General features: G+C 55.8%; 2 protein-coding genes across 4 annotated transcripts; one reads left to right on the top strand and one right to left on the bottom strand.

Moving 5' to 3' along the window:
* Positions 1-806: 806 nt before the first annotated feature.
* Positions 807-2,376, bottom strand: Fahd1 (fumarylacetoacetate hydrolase domain containing 1). The gene has a single exon (XM_076840544.2). It carries the CDS (start codon positions 2,138-2,140, stop codon positions 1,475-1,477), a length of 666 nt encoding a protein of 221 aa, XP_076696659.1. The 5' UTR covers positions 2,141-2,376; the 3' UTR covers positions 807-1,474.
* A 207-nt stretch (positions 2,377-2,583) lies between these two features.
* Positions 2,584-15,316, top strand: Hagh (hydroxyacylglutathione hydrolase). Of its 3 annotated transcripts, none has more exons than XM_076840280.1 (9): positions 2,584-2,707; positions 5,050-5,189; positions 5,663-5,727; positions 7,848-7,965; positions 8,680-8,788; positions 11,424-11,527; positions 11,845-11,946; positions 14,585-14,664; positions 15,060-15,316. In XM_076840280.1, the coding sequence occupies exons 1-9, from the start codon at positions 2,632-2,634 to the stop codon at positions 15,157-15,159; spliced, it is 894 nt and encodes a 297-aa protein (XP_076696395.1). In that variant the 5' UTR covers positions 2,584-2,631; the 3' UTR covers positions 15,160-15,316. The 3 variants fall into 3 exon arrangements, with proteins under 3 accessions (XP_076696395.1, XP_076696394.1, XP_076696396.1); XM_076840279.1 differs by having other exon boundaries at positions 2,586-2,707; positions 5,014-5,189; XM_076840281.1 differs by having other exon boundaries at positions 2,590-2,707; positions 4,980-5,189.
* The last annotated feature ends 1,862 nt before the right edge of the window (positions 15,317-17,178 follow it).

Consider the following 17,178-nt stretch of genomic DNA (forward strand, 5'->3'; position numbering starts at 1 on the left):
AAATCCTGTTTCAAGAAGTACATTTACAGATTTGGAATACACACCATTTAATTTGGCTCTCTCTGGGTAGGAAAATGTACTATCTTTTTTGCTTACCTGTTTCCATATTCTTTATTAAACCTCCATTGCTAAGCAATTAAAAAAAAATTAAAAAGATAAAAGTAGTTAAGATAGCATGACATTTAAATTCAATTATTATGGAACATCCTAATAAATTATAACTTAAACATGAGGATTATATAATACCTAAATGTTTTAATCTTATATGCTTAAACATACAAGATGTAGCCTGATTGTAGTTAAGACTTCCAAGTTCTCAGCTTGGGACAGCTGGGTTACATCCTGGCTTTGCCACTCAGCGGAGTGACCCTAGCCAGGCTTCCTAGCCTCTAAGTCTTTGTCTGTACAACAGGGATAGTAGCAATAATACCATCCTCACATCTTGACAGTCACATGTGAACATGGAATAATGCTTGGCATAATACCCAACAGTACTGAGTGCTCAATAAATTATTATTAAAGTAGATGTCTTAAACTTTCCCCAAGGGTCAGCCAATACCTTCTGTGTTCACTAGTCCTCCGGTTTAACCCTAGAGGACTCCATGAGCCTTATTAAAGCCATGCTGTGTATACTGCCTTGCTCATCCAAAAAGGTGCAGTAACACTCCCAGATCATTCAACTTCTGTAGCCTCCTCCTCTGGTCATGAGGTGGGAGGTGGGGGTGCCAGTTAATCATTAGAGCAGTGTTCAGGAGCTGAAAGGTCAAAGAACAAGGTGTGAAGCCCTGCTAGGGAAACAAGTACACTTTTAAGCCACACCAAATACAGCACATTTATTTGGAAACAGTAATTTCAAAATTATCTCCCCAAATTAGAATCTATAGACCAGTATAGATACCTAAAGTAAACAGGAGCAGTCTTCATCAACTGGTCAGTAACAAATAAAACTAAGTTAACTGATTACAAGGAGTAGTATTTTTCATGTTTCCCTGTTAAGAATCAGTTGGAGTGCTCTGTAAAAAGCTTCCCTGGAGATTAATTCCATTAGTTGATTCAGCTAGTCTGGAATGGGCCAGTAAATTTGGGAATTTTTATTTCCACACATGCCTCTAGATGACTGTCAAGTCCCAAGGAACTTGGAACATGATTTCGCAGATATTAAGTCTTGAACTACTGATCCCGGAAAGACTCACTGAAAAGTCTTATTCAGTTCAGGAAACAGACCTCTGAAAGTTTGGTTCAGTACATTCTCCTGGTGGAAAGCATCACTTTATTTTGGTTGTTTCTAATTCTGTCCCAGCTTATCCAGATCATATTTTTTCCAAAGGGTCCATTTTTCTTGACTGAGGTTTAGCAACCCAATGGAATCATTCTTTAGAAATAGTTTCTATTAAAAGATAGTCACATTTAATAACTTTTACTTGTTTGTCTTGCTCCCTTCTCTCCCGACAGGAAGCGAAGGCGCTCTGTGTACTTAATATTCTGACCTTTCCACCTTAAACCTCATACTGACCACCCCGTCTATGCCAGCCTCGATCTCATCATTTTCTTTAACTGGCCCAACTCCCTCTGGCGTCCCGGTCAAGATAAGATCTCCTTCTTCTAAGGTTATTATCTTAGAAATGTAGCTGATGATGTAGGGAATGGAAAAGATCATGGAGGATGTCTCGCCCTCCTGCCTGAGCTCCCCATTGACCTTGAGCCACAGTCTCAGGGCGTGAGGATCAGGGATCTTCTCTTTGGGGATGAAAGCGCTGACCGGGCAGGAGGCCGTGAAGCCCTTGGCCAGAGTCCAGGGCAGCCCCTTCTTCTTGCACTCGTCCTGCACATCCCTGGCGGTCATGTCCAGGCACAGGGCATAGCCGGCCACGTAGTCCATGGCGGCGGCCTCCGGGACTGCGCGGCCGCGCCTGCCCATGAGCACACCCAGCTCCAGCTCGTGGTGCAGCGTGCGGCAGTAGGTGGGCACCAGTACCGGCGTGCCCTCGGGCGCGTAAGCGGTGGACGGCTTCAGGAAGAGCACGGGCTCGCTGGGAAACGCGCTGCGCATCTCCTTGACGTGGTCCGCGTAGTTCCTCCCCACGCAGACGATGTTCTTCCCCCACTCCCAGAAGCGGGACAGTGGCCTCGGGGCCGCCATGGCGCAGCCCTAGGTCACGTGGCCACCGGCTCCAGCGCCTACGGCGGCCTGGAGGGAACGCGCTGCCTCAGGACGCTGTTCCGTCGGCGACGCCCTATCCTACCTTGCACTGCTCTTGCGGGGCGCGCCCGGTGGCTACGTCAGGATGCCGGCCCGGGCCCCAGAGAGACTGGGAGCTCCGGACACAACTTCCCAGCTACTTCGGGCACCCGTTCACGGGCCCGCCTCCGGCCCTCAGCAGCCCGGCGGGGAGGGAAGAAATTGAAAGCGAGCGCGCTGATTGGCTGAGGTGGGGGCGGGGCGGGGCGAGGCAAGTGCTGGTTGGCTGGGGGCGGGGCAGGGAGAGTCGGAACCTGTTTGGAGACGAAGAGGCGCAGGGCCGGCGCTTGTTGGGTGGGGGCGGGTCGAGTGGTGCGAAACGGGAGCTGATTGGCTGCAATTGCCGACGCCGGCGTTGCGGTCCGGTGCGGGGCAGTGCAGCCTTGCAGGTCATGGTTCTCGGCCGCAGGCTGTTCGGCTGCCGGAGCCTCGCCGCGCTGGGAGTCGCCTGCGCGCGCCGCGGCCTTGGTAGGTGGGCCGGGGCGCCGCTGTGCTGGGCGTTGGTAGGGCGCGCCGACGCCGTCTTCGGGGCAAGGAGCCGAGACTGTTGGTCCGGCGAGGAGCGGACACGGCCACCAGGCCTCGGCGGGGCCGGGCGTGGTGAGGGTGTGGGCACAATCGTTCCTGCCTGCGTTAGCCCACAGGCGAGCCTACCTGGCGCCTCGGCCTACAGATCTTCCCCTCTCGGCGTCTGGCGACCGCGGGCCGCCGCGCCGTGGCCAACAGCCTGCCAGCCGAGTCCCAGTCCCGCGGCAGCCGCCCAGGTCCACAGTGCGTGACACACCCTTGTTAAGAGAGGAGATTGATTGCCCATTGAGGTTCTCAGGACGCAGTCTCTCCCTCTGGGACGCGGTGTCCCCAGAGCGCTGCATCGGAGCCCCTAACCCATGCGCTGGGTCGGCAGGTGCGCACAGGTGCAGAGAGGCGGTACTGGGAAACGCCTTAAAGTATGTTGTGGGCCACACAAAACATGTCTTCGGACTTGGCGCAGACCGTAGGCTGTAGCCCGTGACCTCTGCTCGTGCAAAACGTTCCAGGTGCAAACCGGTGAGCTGGAAGCGGTTTCCAAGCAGTGTTGGGAGAGTGGTACTTGTGGAAAAGGAGTAGGGTTTCTGGTGATGCCGGCGCCTTAGGAATAAACGCATGCTCTTCAGCTTGCCAACAAGATATGTGTGTGTCTAGAACAGGTTGAACACAGTGTTCCTTTACGGGGACACTGTTTTTGCCTGGAGTGTTCTACCAGGAAATAGGTAAAAAGACTCCTTGTTGAGCATTCCCCCCACCACCACCCAGTCCTGTTTTCACTCTGATGTCTTCTGGTAGCTTGAATAGTGCTGGGACTTGGGGGAGGTAGAATGTCACAAAAAATAATCAGACTAAATGTTTATTTTGCTGAGCATGAATCTGGAAAATTCCCAGATAGTGTGTCCAGAAGGGGAACTGGAGTTCAGTGGTAGGGCACTCGCCTAGCACACACAAGGCTCTGAGTTCCGTCCCCAGCACCACCAAAAAAAAAAAAAAAAGAAAGAAAGAAAAGAAAAAAAAAAAAAGGTTTCCCAGGCCCTGGCAAATAAAGTTAACCCCATATTTAGATGGCCCCTGGAGCAACATCTACCCAGAATCCCACTGTCCCTCCTTATATTTTCCTACTCTAAAACTATGACTTAAAGTGTTGGGGCCCCATGTATTTTTACATTTAATGGGAGTTTTATTGCCAAAAGTACTTTGACATCTGTCCATTGAGTGGAGGATGCTTTTGTTACTGTCACTTCTCGTGGCCTCCTGGCCCAGCCAGCCAGAGTTCTGTGGCTCAATTCAATGATGATTCTGTGTCTCCCACCCTTGAATCCTGAGTGGTTATGACCAGATCTGTTCCCCTGGGAGTGGTTTCTGGTGCATTCTCCACATCTCTAGTGCCTGCCATTTGGGAGCAAATGCTCTTTTCTCCTCCAGTTGGAGGCCTGAGGGCTGCGAATGACTGCATAGGACTGAGCTCTCTCTGGAGGTGAGCTGGTGTGCTGGAGGGTACACAGCTGGGCACTGGTACCATTCTTCTGCCTCCCCTTCCCCTATTCTTCCTGAGTCAACTCCCCAGGGTCAGCGGTAGTCCTGTTTGACAGTGATTTGCATCACACCACAAGTTGGCAGTTCTGTCTTATTTAGAACCCTCAAGAGAAAATAAAGATCTAAGTCTGAGAAAGCTAATTTCCACCAGTGTGTGCACGAGTCATTTTCTACACTTGCCTTGTGGATGTGATTGAACCAGGACATTCTCTGTCAGAGGAACTCTAAAAAGCCAGCAAAGAGCAACAGGGTGCTGTAGTACACACAGTGGTTCCAGCAACTTAGGAGGCAAGGAAGGAGGATCACGAATTCAAGGCCAGCCTAAGCACCTTAGTGAAACCGTCTCAAAACAAAAAATAAAAAAGAACTGGGGATGCAGCTTAATGGTAGAGTACCCTCAAAGTTCAATCTCTAATACTGACAAAAACAGAAACAAAGAAAAAAAAAAGGGCAAGAGTGGCACAGGCCTGTACTCCTAGCCACTCAGGAGGCAGAGGTTGGAGACTTGTAAGTTCCAGGCCAGCTTCAGTAACTTAGCAAGATTCTTTCTCAAAATAAAATTAAAATCCTGCAGGGGAGATAGATAGTTCAGTGCTTGCTTTGCAAGGCCCTGAGTTCATTTGGAGTGGGAAGGGATGCGACTCTTTTGAAGTCTGTTTGGTGTGCCCGCCCTTAGGCTGAGGACCTGAGGCTGCATCCTGTGTCTCCAGGCCCAGCCCTGCTGGGAACCCTCCTGTATTACACAGATTTAAGGAAGAGTTTGACTGTGGAACAGAGCGCCATGAAGGTTGAGCTACTGCCTGCCCTGACTGACAACTACATGTACCTGATCATTGACAAGGACACCCGGGAGGCTGCCATTGTGGACCCTGTGCAGCCCCAGAAGGTGCGAGGCTGTGCCCAGGCCCCTGTGTTTTGTCACCCAGTACCCTGTCTTCATCCCCATGGGTTAGAGCCACTGTGTCCTTGTTGCTCTGCTGAAGATGAGTGGAAATTAGCCCATTTAATTTTTTAAAGCAAACTAGTGTCCAGCCATTCTCTTAAGGGGGCTTTAGGAGGGGTGGAGAAGACCACGGGCCCCATGTGGCAAGTACATGGGTCCTTTGGACATGACTGTTCCTCCTGCCTCTGCCCCTTGGTGCTGTCTCTGGGAGGCTGACCTCAGCTGGAGGGATTTGAGGAGGTGGTGGGTAGGACCAAGAGCTCCAACTTGATCAAGAGAAAAAAAACATCTTCCTCTATTGTCCTAGAGTTGGTCAGCCAGCAGGGTTGGGCTGGGGGTTAGGCACCCACCCTGCAGGAGGCAAGCCAGGCCAGGAGTGTGACCCAGCCTCCGTCCTGCCTCCCATGTGGCTGCAGGTTGTAGAAACCGTGAGAAAGTATGGTGTGAAGCTGACCACGGTGCTCACCACACACCACCACTGGTAAGTGCTAGGCTCCCCAGGCTGGTTTTCTGGCTCTGGAGGCGCCTGTGGTGGCAATGGGGGTGTGTCACTCACTTGAGGAGGGCAGGGGCTGGCTCAGTGCACATGAGGAAGGATCCCTGGAGGATTCAGAAAAGGCACCAGGGTTCCTGCCCTCTTGCCCTTGAGCCTGGGAGGCACTGACTCTGGGCCCTGGGTGGTGGGTCTGCTGAGGGAGCAATCCCTTGGGGAGATGTTTGTGGCCTGTGTCCTCTGGGCTGCTTCACTCGTGGTATCTAGGAGTCTGTCTTCTGGACCACAGGAGGGTGCCCAGCGGCTGTCTTTCATATCTCTTGGGCTTGAAATGGGACATGGGCCTCCATGTTAGGGAAGAAAAGAATCTAGATATTGGTGGGTTTTTGTTTGTTAGTTTTTTGGTACTGGGGATTGAATTCAGGGGACTTTACCACTGAGGTACATCCCCAGCTTTTTTATTTTGAAAGAATCTTGCTAAGATGCCCTTGCTGGCCTCAAATTTGCTATCCTCCTGCCTAAGCCTCCAGAGTTCTTGGGATTATAGGCATACACCACAATGCCCAGCCACTCGTTTTTTTTCTTAATTAAAAAAAAAAAAAGAGTGTTTTTGCTTTTCTGTTTGTTTTGTTTTAATATTTGGAAGCTGAAAGCTGGGGAAAGTGCCTGTGTTTGGGTCTTTGGGGTAGAGTCGCCTACCCAAAGCCCTCTTTTTTGGTCTTTTGAAGCTTTTGAGACCCTTCAAGTGTAGAAGAAATGTTTCTTTTGTTGTTAATTTTCTTTCCCAAGTGACCATGTGAAGGCAGCTAGTGCCTTTTTCTTCAACCCATTCCTTGAGGCATCTCAGCCTGGATGGGGCCCCTGAACACCCAGAGCTTAGGCTGATGTAAGCCAAGTGTGGAGTACAAGGCTCAGACGCAGAGTCCTTGGCCAGGGTCCTCTGAGTCCCAAAGAGGTCCCCGCATTAGGGTGGATGCCAGTCACCCCACTCTTGGCCTGTGCTGCTGAATGCCCTGTGCCACAGCTGCCCTGCTGCAGGTGCCCCCACCTCTGAGGGCCCTGCTTGGGCCTGTGCTGCTGCCTGGAGGCCTCCCATTCTGCACCCTGCCCGCGCCAGGCAGTCCACGCTCCAGGAGACTCTTGCTGGCGCTGCGGTATGCCGTGGCTTCCTCCAACACCCTCTCAAGTTTAGGCTAGGACCAAACCCTGGACGGAGCTTCGGGGATGGGCCTGTTCCTCATGCAGGGAGCACTATTCTTGTCTCGGTGGTAAAAGATCAGTGATGAGAGCATCTTGAGGAGCTGGTGGCTCCCTGGCCTGGGTGCTGGTGGGGGGCAGGGGGGGCTGGACAGCTATCACCCTTACCTGGGGCCTGCTGGGCAGAGGATTCTTGTCTGGGTGCTGGAGTCTTCATGGGGTGTGGACTCTGAGGTGGACATGGAGCGAGGTGGGGATGATGACCACTGGACTGTCAGGAGGCCATGTTCCCTGAAGTTGGGAAGGCAAATGCCCCAGCCTTGAGTGAGGTCTGACCCAGGCATGGGGATGCTCCCAGTGAAGTCACTGTGGCCTGGGATGGGCGCAGAGTGGAACCCTCTGCTGCCCCCTTGTCAAGTGCAGGCTAGAGGACTCTCTGGGGAACCGTGGGAGCCCTGAGGAGTACCGGGAGGTCCTCCAGCCTGTTACTACTAGCACTGTGGCTGGCCTGCCCACAGAGGTTCCCCAGGAAGCCGTCCTGAGCTCGGTGCACCTTAGAATCACCTGGGGAACCTCCAGAACAACTGCCCTGGCTGCCCAGGCCAGTGGCACCTGAAGGTGGCTGGGAGTGGAGCCCCAGTGCCTTGGAAGGGGTCATGCAGGTGATTTGTTCCTCTGCTTCAGCAGCAGTAATGGGCAGGGCACAGGGTGCCTTGCTCATGAACTGGGTGTCTGAAGAGGTTGTTCCAGTGCAGCCCAACCACAGACCAGAGCCTTTCCTGTTTTGGAAGGTGTGTTTCTTCTTATGAGGAACAGACCTGGAAAAATGGAACTTCCATTTGGTCGGGGTGTAAAGGCAGCAGGCAGACTCTGCACCCGGCAGGTAGCCCAGCCTCCTGTTGAACTTCCAGGGACCACGCTGGCGGGAACGAGAAGCTGGTCAAGCTGGAGCCGGGGCTGAAGGTGTATGGGGGTGACGACCGTATCGGGGCCCTGACTCACAAAGTCACGCACCTGTTCACTCTGCAGGTAGGGAGGATCTTCAGAAAGGTGCTAGGGCTGGGCATCGTTGGGATTGGGCCTGGGCCTCCCTGTGCCTGCCCCAGCCTGTCTGCCCTTGGATAGTCTTCCCTCTCAGGAATTAGCAGGAAATCAGTGTGTGCACAGTGTGTCCCTGGTGTTAGGAGGCTGTGGAGCACAGCCCTGGGCCACAGGGACTCGGGGTCCATGGAGCTCTCTTGGATGCATGATGATGGGCTGTGTGGAGGGGTGCCAGGATCCAAACAGCTTCCAGTAGCTCAGCCGCAAGTGCCCACACAGATGTGGAGAGTGGACGTGAGAGGTCCCAATGGGAACTCCTGCGGGTGTCTTGCCCTGTTGGCTTTGCCATGAATCCCACTGTTCTGAAGTCAGGAACTGGGGAGGTGGGTGGCAGGAGAGCGCTCTCCCTGGAAGATCGCCTGGTTTTGAAGGTCTGAACAAAATAAGCCCCTTTGCCCTTGAGCAATCACTCCAGAGTGGTCCCTGCACGCAGGGCTAGGCCCCAGGATGGAGTCCCTTAGCCATTGCCCCTGCCCTGGATCTCCTGCTCTGTATGTGGGCAGCTCTGCAGATGTCTGTGAAACACAAGGTCTGAGCAGGCTGGGTGCTGGGGAGGGGTCTTGTGAAAATAGCATTGCCCCCTGCCCCTGACCCCCTGGAAGGGGGGATCGTGGGGTCTCATGCTGATGCCTGCTGTTTCAGGTGGGGAGTCTCCATGTTAAATGCCTATCAACCCCCTGTCACACCTCAGGACACATCTGTTACTTGGTGAGCAAGCCTGGTGGTCCGGATCCCCCTGCTGTGTTCACAGGTGAGTCTGAGGAGTGAGGAGGGACCAGGCAGACTTGCAGGGACCACTTTCCTTCTCTGGCCCTAAGTTCAGTACTCAGAAGACTACAGCCCTCAGGGTGGAGCCTAGGCTGGGCTCCAAACATTCTGGGCTGCCAGTGGGTGCTTGGGAGTGGGAATGCCTTCAGGACCAGATCCCCGCCACGCTTGCTGCTGTCAGGTGCTGGGGAAATGGTCTCGCTTTGAGAAGGCCGTCTGGCAGGGACACCCCAGCCCTCCAGCACATACAAGTGGGCATGGCCTGGGCGCAGGGAGTCCCTGAGGAAGGGGACTACAGGGCTGCCAAGTGTTCCTTTTGCATCCCTTGGATGAGCCCTGTGGGCTGGGCTAGGCTGGACCCAGAGCATGGTGGGACTGCAGTCTGATCCACATGTCCTACATACTGACCTCCAGTGCTGGACACTGAGATCTTCTGACTAGATGGTGATAGAAGCCACCGAGTTGGGCAAGTGAGCAGCAGCCAGGTTTTATGGGGGCTCCTGCCTATAGAGACATGTCCTCCTGGCCCCTGGAGGGCAGAGGGGTGGCTCTGTCCATTCCTTGCACTAGGCATGTGGATTGGCTGTAGGTACACCTGAGCATCTTGCCCTGTGCTTGTGTCACTTGCTATTGAGGATGCACGGCATCCTGGCCTCAGCCATGCAGCCAATACTGCCTGAGCCAATACTGCCTGACCCACAGCAGGCTCCTGGGGTCACTGTGGGCCAAGCCAAGAGTATGGTGCTGCTCAGAAGCCTGAGCCAGGGCAGCCTGGATGGCCAGCGCTGGGTGGCCATGGTGCTGGTCAGCCCTGTCTCTGGTTCTGTCAGTGACTGGTGCTGAGTCTAGAGTCCTGCAGAGATTTCTGCCCTGGCTTTGTGACCGCAGTGAGGTTTTCATAGAGCCTGGCTGGGGCCAGGAGTGGGGCTGCAGCCGCGTCGGCGGCGGAGGTGTTAGGGTGGGCGGTGTGCTGAGGGAAGCGCCCAATGAGGGGTAGAGGGGCATCTGTTGTCTCCTTGGCTTTCCTGAAGGTCCACGATTATTCTAGATCATTCTGTGCTTGTTTGTAAATGCAGCTGATTCCCCACATGTAGCGTGTGGTGCAGGGCAGGGACCCTGGGCCATGTCAGCTCTGGGCCAGCCCTGAAGCAGGGGACAGAGACCTGCTGCATGGCTGTGCTGAGAGGCAACATGGGATGGGATTCCTGGGTGACTGTGTGGCCCCTTTTGCGGGCTGCCAGGCTGCACAGCAGCTGCCCCAGCTTGCATGGCTCTTGTCCCTTGGGAAGGCCACATATAACTCCTGTAACTTTGTCACAGACATCAGGAGGGCATGGTGGTCTTGGGATGCCCCTTCATGAGGCTGTCCCTGAGCTAGAGGGTGAGGTGGAGGGTGGCTGTGGCCTGCTCTTGTGCCTTGGCCTGTGTGTAGCTGTTGGCAGGTACCCTGAGTGCCTCAGCCCTGCCCCAGCGGGGGCAAGCAGGACAGTGTCTTGGTGAGGCAGAGCTGTCTGGCCTTGACAGGGAGGCTGGTGGTGAGGAATGGCTGTCCAATGGGCCCCCGTGTGGGGCCTGGAGCCATGCTGGGCCCTCCATCCTGGCTGAGCCGAGGAGGGATCAGTGTACGTGACAGTCCAGATACAGCAGGTGTGGTGGGTGTCCCCTGCAGCTGCAGTTAGAGATAAGGTCCCTTCAGGCCAAGGGGTGATGAGGGGTGGTGGAGAGGAGGGTGTAGTGGCATACTGCCTGGTCAATGTCTGTGGGAGGGCCCAGGGTTTGGGACTGGGTTTGAGACCCACCTTGTGGCAGTGAGGCCAAGGCCTCAGGAGTTGCAGGAGGCGGCGGCCCCTGGACTCAACAGCAGGGGCCTCGCCCAAGTCCTGCAGGGGCACGTCTCTCTGTCAGGGCAACAGCCTGATACTCAGAAGAGGCCCCTGCTCCTGGCCCCTCACTCCTGCCCACTGTGCTGGGGTACCCAGGGCCACCACTGAAACACACCCTTCCACCTGAGGAATCTGGGGGCCATGCCTGCCATGGAGGGACAGCAGGGAGGTCCCCCACGGCCGACTCTACTGCTCTGAATGGTGGGAGTGCACTTGGTGGGAGTGGTCAGTGCCAAACCATGGTGCCTACAAGGTGGGCCAGCCTGAGTGCAGGGCCCGGGTATGCAGGGAAGAGAGGTGGCTGGGCCGAAGCCTGCAGGGCAGAAGACCCTGGGTGCTCTCAGCCACAAAGGGAGGGGAGGGTCAGAAGGAGGAGGCCTGAGAAAGGCAACTGCAGTGTGGGCTGGGAGGGTCCCAGAGCCATGGTGCGTTGGGGGCTGGAGGGTGGGGTCTGGGCGACATCGGTTTCGGTGCCGGTTGAGACGTGAGGCAAAGAGTTCGGGGTAAAGACAAGAGTTCTGAGTTGTCTTGTGCTGGGTTGGATGGAGGTGGCTCCTGGGTCTGTATGGACATGGCAGAGGCTGTGGTCAGGGACGGTGTGGGGAGCTCGAGGCTCAGCGAGCCAAGGCCGTGGGTTTGGCCCGCAACCAGCTCGTGGCCAGCAGCCCAGCTCGTGGCCAGCTACCTGCACTTCCCAAGGCCCAGCTAGCCCCCTCAGGTGGCCATGTTTTCCAGGTGACACCCTGTTTGTGGCCGGCTGTGGGAAGTTCTATGAAGGGACTGCAGAAGAGATGTATAAAGCGCTGCTGGAGGTCCTGGGCCGGCTCCCTCCAGACACAGTAGGCTGTGCCCCCATCCTGTGGGACCCCAAGTCCTAGGCCCACCCCAGGAGAACTGCCATTTGTATGGGTGACAGGATTCCTGTGCAGTCTCCCCGTGCAGGCCCCACCTGTGTGCTGGGAGAGCAAGCAGGCAGGGACAGCTCCTTAGTGGAGTTTTTAGTGGTTTCTGACATGTGTAGGAAGTGTCCAGCCCTGAGGGATGGTCCTGTGGGTACCCAGTGGCTGCATGTGCCCTGTGAGGTGCCCAGGTGGGGAAGTGGGTGTGACCTTTAGGGGTGGCAATCACCTCCTTTCGGGTGCTGCTCTCTCCTCAGAAAATCTACTGTGGCCATGAGTACACCATCAGCAACCTCAAGTTCGCACGCCACGTGGAGCCCAGCAACACTGCTGTTCTGGAGAAGCTGGCCTGGGCCAAGGTGAGTGCCTGGTACCCACGGCTGGGCCAGTCGTCCTGTAGTGCTCCTCGGGTTCCTGGGGCTGGGCACCGAGAACCTGTGCCATCCAGCCTCTGCCGCACGTGAGGGCTGTGTGGGCCTCGGCAGCCTGCATGGGCCTCGGAGGCCTGCGTAACACTAGTGTTGCCATTCAGAGCAGTAGAGTCGGCTGTGGGGGACCTACCTGCTTTCCCTCCTTGGCAGACATGGCCCCCAGATTCCTCAGGTGGAAGGGTGTGTTTCAGTGGTGGTCCTGGGTACCCCAGCACAGTGGGCAGGGGTGAGGGGCCAGGAGCAGGGACCTCTTCTGAGTATCAGGCTGTCACCCTGACGGAGAGACGTGCCCCTGCAGGACTTGGGCGAGGCCCCTGCTGTTGAGTCCAGGGGCCACCGCCTCCTGCAACTCTGTTCTTAACAGGTCTTGTGTTTGTCCAGCGTCTTTTCCAGTTTGGGGGAACTTACAAGGTGCTCCAAAATCACACACGGTCTAGATCAGGTGACACACAGGCATGTGCCATGCCCACATCCAGGTGCTCGGTGTCAAACCCAAGGCCTCTCACATGTGGGCAGATCTGCCTCCTGCCTCTTAGTAACTAGACATAGAGGATGACCCACTTACAGGAGAGTGCTGGTTCAAGTGGCCGGTCTGGTTAGGTAAACTTGACAGCATGCGCTGCAGACGTGGCACGCTGCTCCCCGGAAGGCCCCCCTTGGTGTACTTTCTGCCCTATAGCAGACTGTCATCTTGCTCTGCTTCGAAGGTCCCTGTTGGCCTGCTTCTGTGTGGCCACTGCATGGATCCTGCAGTTGTTTGTCCATCCCCTATTCATGGCCTCCTGGGCCGTTTCCAGGTTTTGCAGTTGAGTGGCGCTACCAAGAGAGTTGGTGTACAAGTCTCGCATGGGTCCATGTTTTAACTGCCCTTGGGGAGATGAGAGTGGACTGCTGGGTCATGTAGTTAAATGTCTCTTTGCCCCTGAAGAAGCCACCCAGCTGTTTGCTAGAGTGGTCGCCCCATTTCACACCCGGGCTCTGGAAGCTTAGGTGTTCCATCGCGCTGGTGCTGACCAGCTGTGAGCACTGCTGGCCCTTTGGGGTCTTGTTGTCCTGATGGTGTGCATCTGGACCTTGTGCTTCTGCCATTTCCATTTCCCTGACAACAGGGAAGCTGGCCATCTTTCCACATGGCCCTTTCTTGTGAGTGCAAGTTCAGCTCGTGTCTGTTTTAAACACCGGGTTCTCTCTTTTATTGAGTCGTAAGTGTCTTCGTCAAATATAAATATATGGCTCAAACATTTTTTCCCAGTTGGTGGCTTCCCGTTTTCCCCAGACTCCTTTGAAAAACAGAAGTTGTTACTTTTGGTGAAGTTCCACTTTTTGTTTCCCACAAAATCTTTGTATATTCCTGGGTCACAAAGACGGTTTTCTCCTGGAGTTTTGGTCTTGGCTTTGGCATTTGTGTGGACTGCGCAGGGCGTGCTCCAAGCTGCTGCTGGGAGTGGCGGAGGGGCAGGTGTCCTTCCGTGGGTGTCTGGTCATTCACTGGCTGAAAAGCAGTCCTTTCCTCATTGGATCACCTTGGCACCTAAAGGAAAACGCTGATGTCTTCACAGGCACCCTTACCTCCGCCGGGTCTGTGTGGCCTTTCCTTGCATCAGCAGCATCCAAGGAAAGGCCTGAAACCTGGTGGAGTCCATCTGCTGCTCCTCTTCCAAGCCTCCTGGCTCTCTGCGTCCAGTGCGTTCCCATATGATTCCTGCAACATCAGGATAGCTTTTGTTTCTCTTTCCAGTTCTGAGAATCAAACCCAGGGGTACTTTCCCACTCATCGATATCACCTTTCTAGATATTCTTTTGAGACCAAGTCTTGCGGTTGCCTAGGCTAGCCCCGACTTGGGCGCCTCCAGCCTCAGCCTCATCCTCCGCCTCCACCTCCTGCCTGCACCTGGCTGAGCCATACTTTTTGTCTTTAAGAAATCTCTGCTTACCCCAAGGTTAGGAATTTTTTTTTCACATTATCTTTTGGAGGTTTCATAGTTTAGCTTTTACCACCCCCCCTTCCCACCAGGGCCTGCTGGATTGGGAGTGGCCCTCTGCCACCTGACTCTAGCAGTTCTCTCTATGCGCCAGTCATTGATTGTTTTGAAGAACACATTTCTGCCTCAATTTCCCCACTGGCTCCTGTCCTCCTGCTGCTCACCCCTCCTCCTAGGGACTGTGCATTTCTGTGCTCTCATTGCATGGCTCCTTCGTGGGGCCTGGGGTCGGGACTTCTGGGGTCTGGGACTTTAGCCTTTTTTCTTTTCTTCTTTGCAGTGCTGGGGTAGAACCAGGGCCTCTTGTGTGCTGGGCACGGCTCCACCCTGAGCCACACCCCAGCCAGCCCACCCCTCTCTCTGTGCTTTTGCTCGTTGCCTCTGCTGTGTGAAAGAGAAAGCTTCCCCTCTGCCCTGCTCCCCCATGACAGCAGGGGCACATGCAGGCTGGCAGCAGCTCGCCCTCGGCTCATGTGAGTCAGGGCCTGTGGTCTGCAGTGACCACACCGCTGGGCCTTCTCGCTTGGACCAGGTTTGAAGATCACCACTGGGTATTTGAAGTGTGATAGTGGCGTCTCTTGCAGGAGAAATATGCCACTGGGGAGCCCACGGTGCCATCCACCATCGCCGAGGAGTTCACCTACAACCCCTTCATGAGAGTGAGGTGAGTGGGCACAGTGGTCCCCCATGTGGCTGTGCCAGCAAGAGCTGACCCCAACCCAGAGCCCACGTGGTAGGCCTGCCCCACGGGTATCATTAAGCAGGGCCGCACCTTCTCCCAAGTGAGAGCTTTCCTTGGCACCTTGGCAAGGGTGTGGGGTTCCAGCCAGGGATGCTGTCATGGGCCTGGAGGCCTGAGTAGTGCAGGACACTGTGGAGATGGTGGCTTCCTGCCTCCTATGGTGCTGGAAGGACCTGGTGCAGCCGCACGATCTCCTACAGTGGAGAAACACCTGCCAATTTCCTCACCACAGAACCCCAGCTCTTCTGGGTGCCCTGGGGGCAGTGGGCTGTGTGCTGGGGCAGTCGGCAGCTTGCAGATGCCTCTCACCCCCACAGGGAGAAGACGGTGCAGCAGCATGCCGGCCAGACTGACCCCGTGGCCACCATGCGCTACATCCGCAGGGAGAAGGACCAGTTCAAGGTGCCGCCAGACTGAAGCACAGCACCAGCACCGCTGGAGGGGAGGGTGGGCGACCCTGGGGTTGCACTGCGGGGGGACTGGTTCTAGGTCAACTCCAGAGCCCTTAGATGGAGTTACAAATGTTCTAATGCATATTTATAAGAAAAAAAGTTTTAAAGTATTTATTCCCACACCCTCTGCTGGCAGACTTTGCATTTTCTCTGGCCTTCACCTGTGGCTGTCTCCAGCCAGAGCGAGGCCCTGCCCTGTCCTCCTGGCTCTGCAGGGAGAGTGGAGGTGGCTGGCTTGCCCTCAGGCCCTTCCTTCCTGCTCTTGGTCTCCCAATCTGTCTGCCCTCAGCAATGAAAGCCCACCTTCAGGGGCACTGGCACCTGGTTCTGTGTCATCATTTTTGTGAGTTCACTTGAGCTCCTTGAGCAGAGAACCTGTCCCTTTCTGGACTGGGGCATCCGGTCTGCAGTGCCCAGGTGGACACAGCCAGTCCTGTGCCCTGGCTCCACCATCTGCCTGTTCTGGTTCTTGTCATGAATGGATGCAGTGGAGGGACGTCCCTGCCTGTTCTACCAGAGCAACTTCACACCTTCTCTAGGGCCTTGGGGCTCTGCACTTTCCTGCATGCCCTGCTTCTGTGCCCGTCCCCACAGAGCTGCCGTGTGGGCCAGTCCTGGAAAGTTCCCAGGAGGCTAAGGGGTAGTGCCTCGTCCTGTCCCAGCAGAGGGGCTGTCTGAGGTGGTAGGCAGGTGTCCTTGGTGCAGCCTTAGCTGAGCACCCACACCGCTGTCAGGTTCAGGTCAGGACTGTCCTTACCTGTGTGGTCCCTGCTCGTGGTTTTATCAATCACCATCCTTCCTCTTGGAGGAGGCTAGGTCCTGTGCTCTCCAGTGAGTGTCCCTGCTGCCCCAGCTCTTCCCCTGGCTGGAGAGCACTCAGCCTGGCCCAGCCCAGCTCTGGTTGCCTGATTCACATCCTGGGCAGTGGGTGGGGGCTGGGGAGGAGAGGGAGCAGCAACCCCGGATGTCTGATGGCAGCCTGACCCAAGATAGAGGGGAGGACAATGTGGACAATGTGGTATGGAGGAAGGGGCACTGCTCCCAGCTTACTGGGGAGAGGGGCCCGTCATGGGAGTCAGGTGGCAGGTCTGTGGGCCGTGTGGATGGCTGTGCTGCCTGCTCTGGCTGTCTGCCTGCTCTCCTGGTGCAGCCACAGTGCTTGCTTAGGCCCCAACTCCACTGAGGGCTCTGTGGCCCTGCAATGGCCAAGTGGGCCATACTACTGTGAGGCCAGACACCAGATGTCTCTAGAATTTCATGGCGATGACAGAGTCGTGCCTTCTTAGAGACTGATGCAGATGAGACCCCAGCTCCTCCTGCACCCACAGAGGGGGCAGGACCCTGTGGGTGGCATGGCCATGTGCACTCACCCATGTGCGCTGTGGCTGACGCCCTCCTCTGACCCCTGGTCTTGGCAGCATTATCTCCACTGCCAGAGCCGTGGGTTGGGAGGCCGCGCTCCTGCTCTCCTCCTATGGGTACAGCATGCAGGGACCCACCCACGGGTGCCCCACACCCCCAGGTGCCCCACACCCTGGGAGACTCACCAGGCCTGAGGGTGTGTGCTCAGCCCTCTGAAACTTGCTTCATTTTCCCCTCACCTGGTGGCCACGGGAGGTGCCAGGCAATTTCCCTGCTGATGGGGACACAGTGGCCTCCTGCTGCAGTGAGGCTTCCTGCCTGTGAGGGTCCCCCTGGGCTCGTGAGAAGTGGAGCTGCTGGGCCATGGGTCGGTCATCTGCTGGAATGACAGTCCTGCAGGGACACGGTCTCCGGGTGTTGGCAGGCTACTGCCTGTGCCTGTGGTGCTTCCTTGGCAGTGAGAGCTGTGATTGCTGTTTCGTGTCACATGTTCTGCGTGTCCTTCGTGATGCATCCCTAGAGTTGATAGACTGTCACTGGCTTCCTGTTGTCTGGTCAGGTGGCACCCCTCGTGCCGGCCCAGTGTGACTTCCTTACCTGTGGTAAATGTGTATCCTACTTA

This window comes from Callospermophilus lateralis, chromosome 19 (assembly GCF_048772815.1).
Source record: "Callospermophilus lateralis isolate mCalLat2 chromosome 19, mCalLat2.hap1, whole genome shotgun sequence".
In the NCBI taxonomy this organism is placed as follows: Eukaryota; Metazoa; Chordata; class Mammalia; order Rodentia; family Sciuridae; genus Callospermophilus; species Callospermophilus lateralis.

Coding starts and splice junctions, on each gene's coding strand:
- Fahd1 (XM_076840544.2), bottom strand. CDS start 2,140: ATGGCGGCCCCGAGGCCACTGTCCCGCTTCTGGGAGTGGGGGAAGAAC.
- Hagh (XM_076840279.1), top strand. CDS start 2,632: ATGGTTCTCGGCCGCAGGCTGTTCGGCTGCCGGAGCCTCGCCGCGCTG. Junction 5,728..7,847: donor CTCACCACACACCACCACTG/GTAAGTGCTAGG, acceptor TTGAACTTCCAG/GGACCACGCTGGCGGGAACG. Junction 11,528..11,844: donor GCCGGCTCCCTCCAGACACA/GTAGGCTGTGCC, acceptor CTCTCTCCTCAG/AAAATCTACTGTGGCCATGA.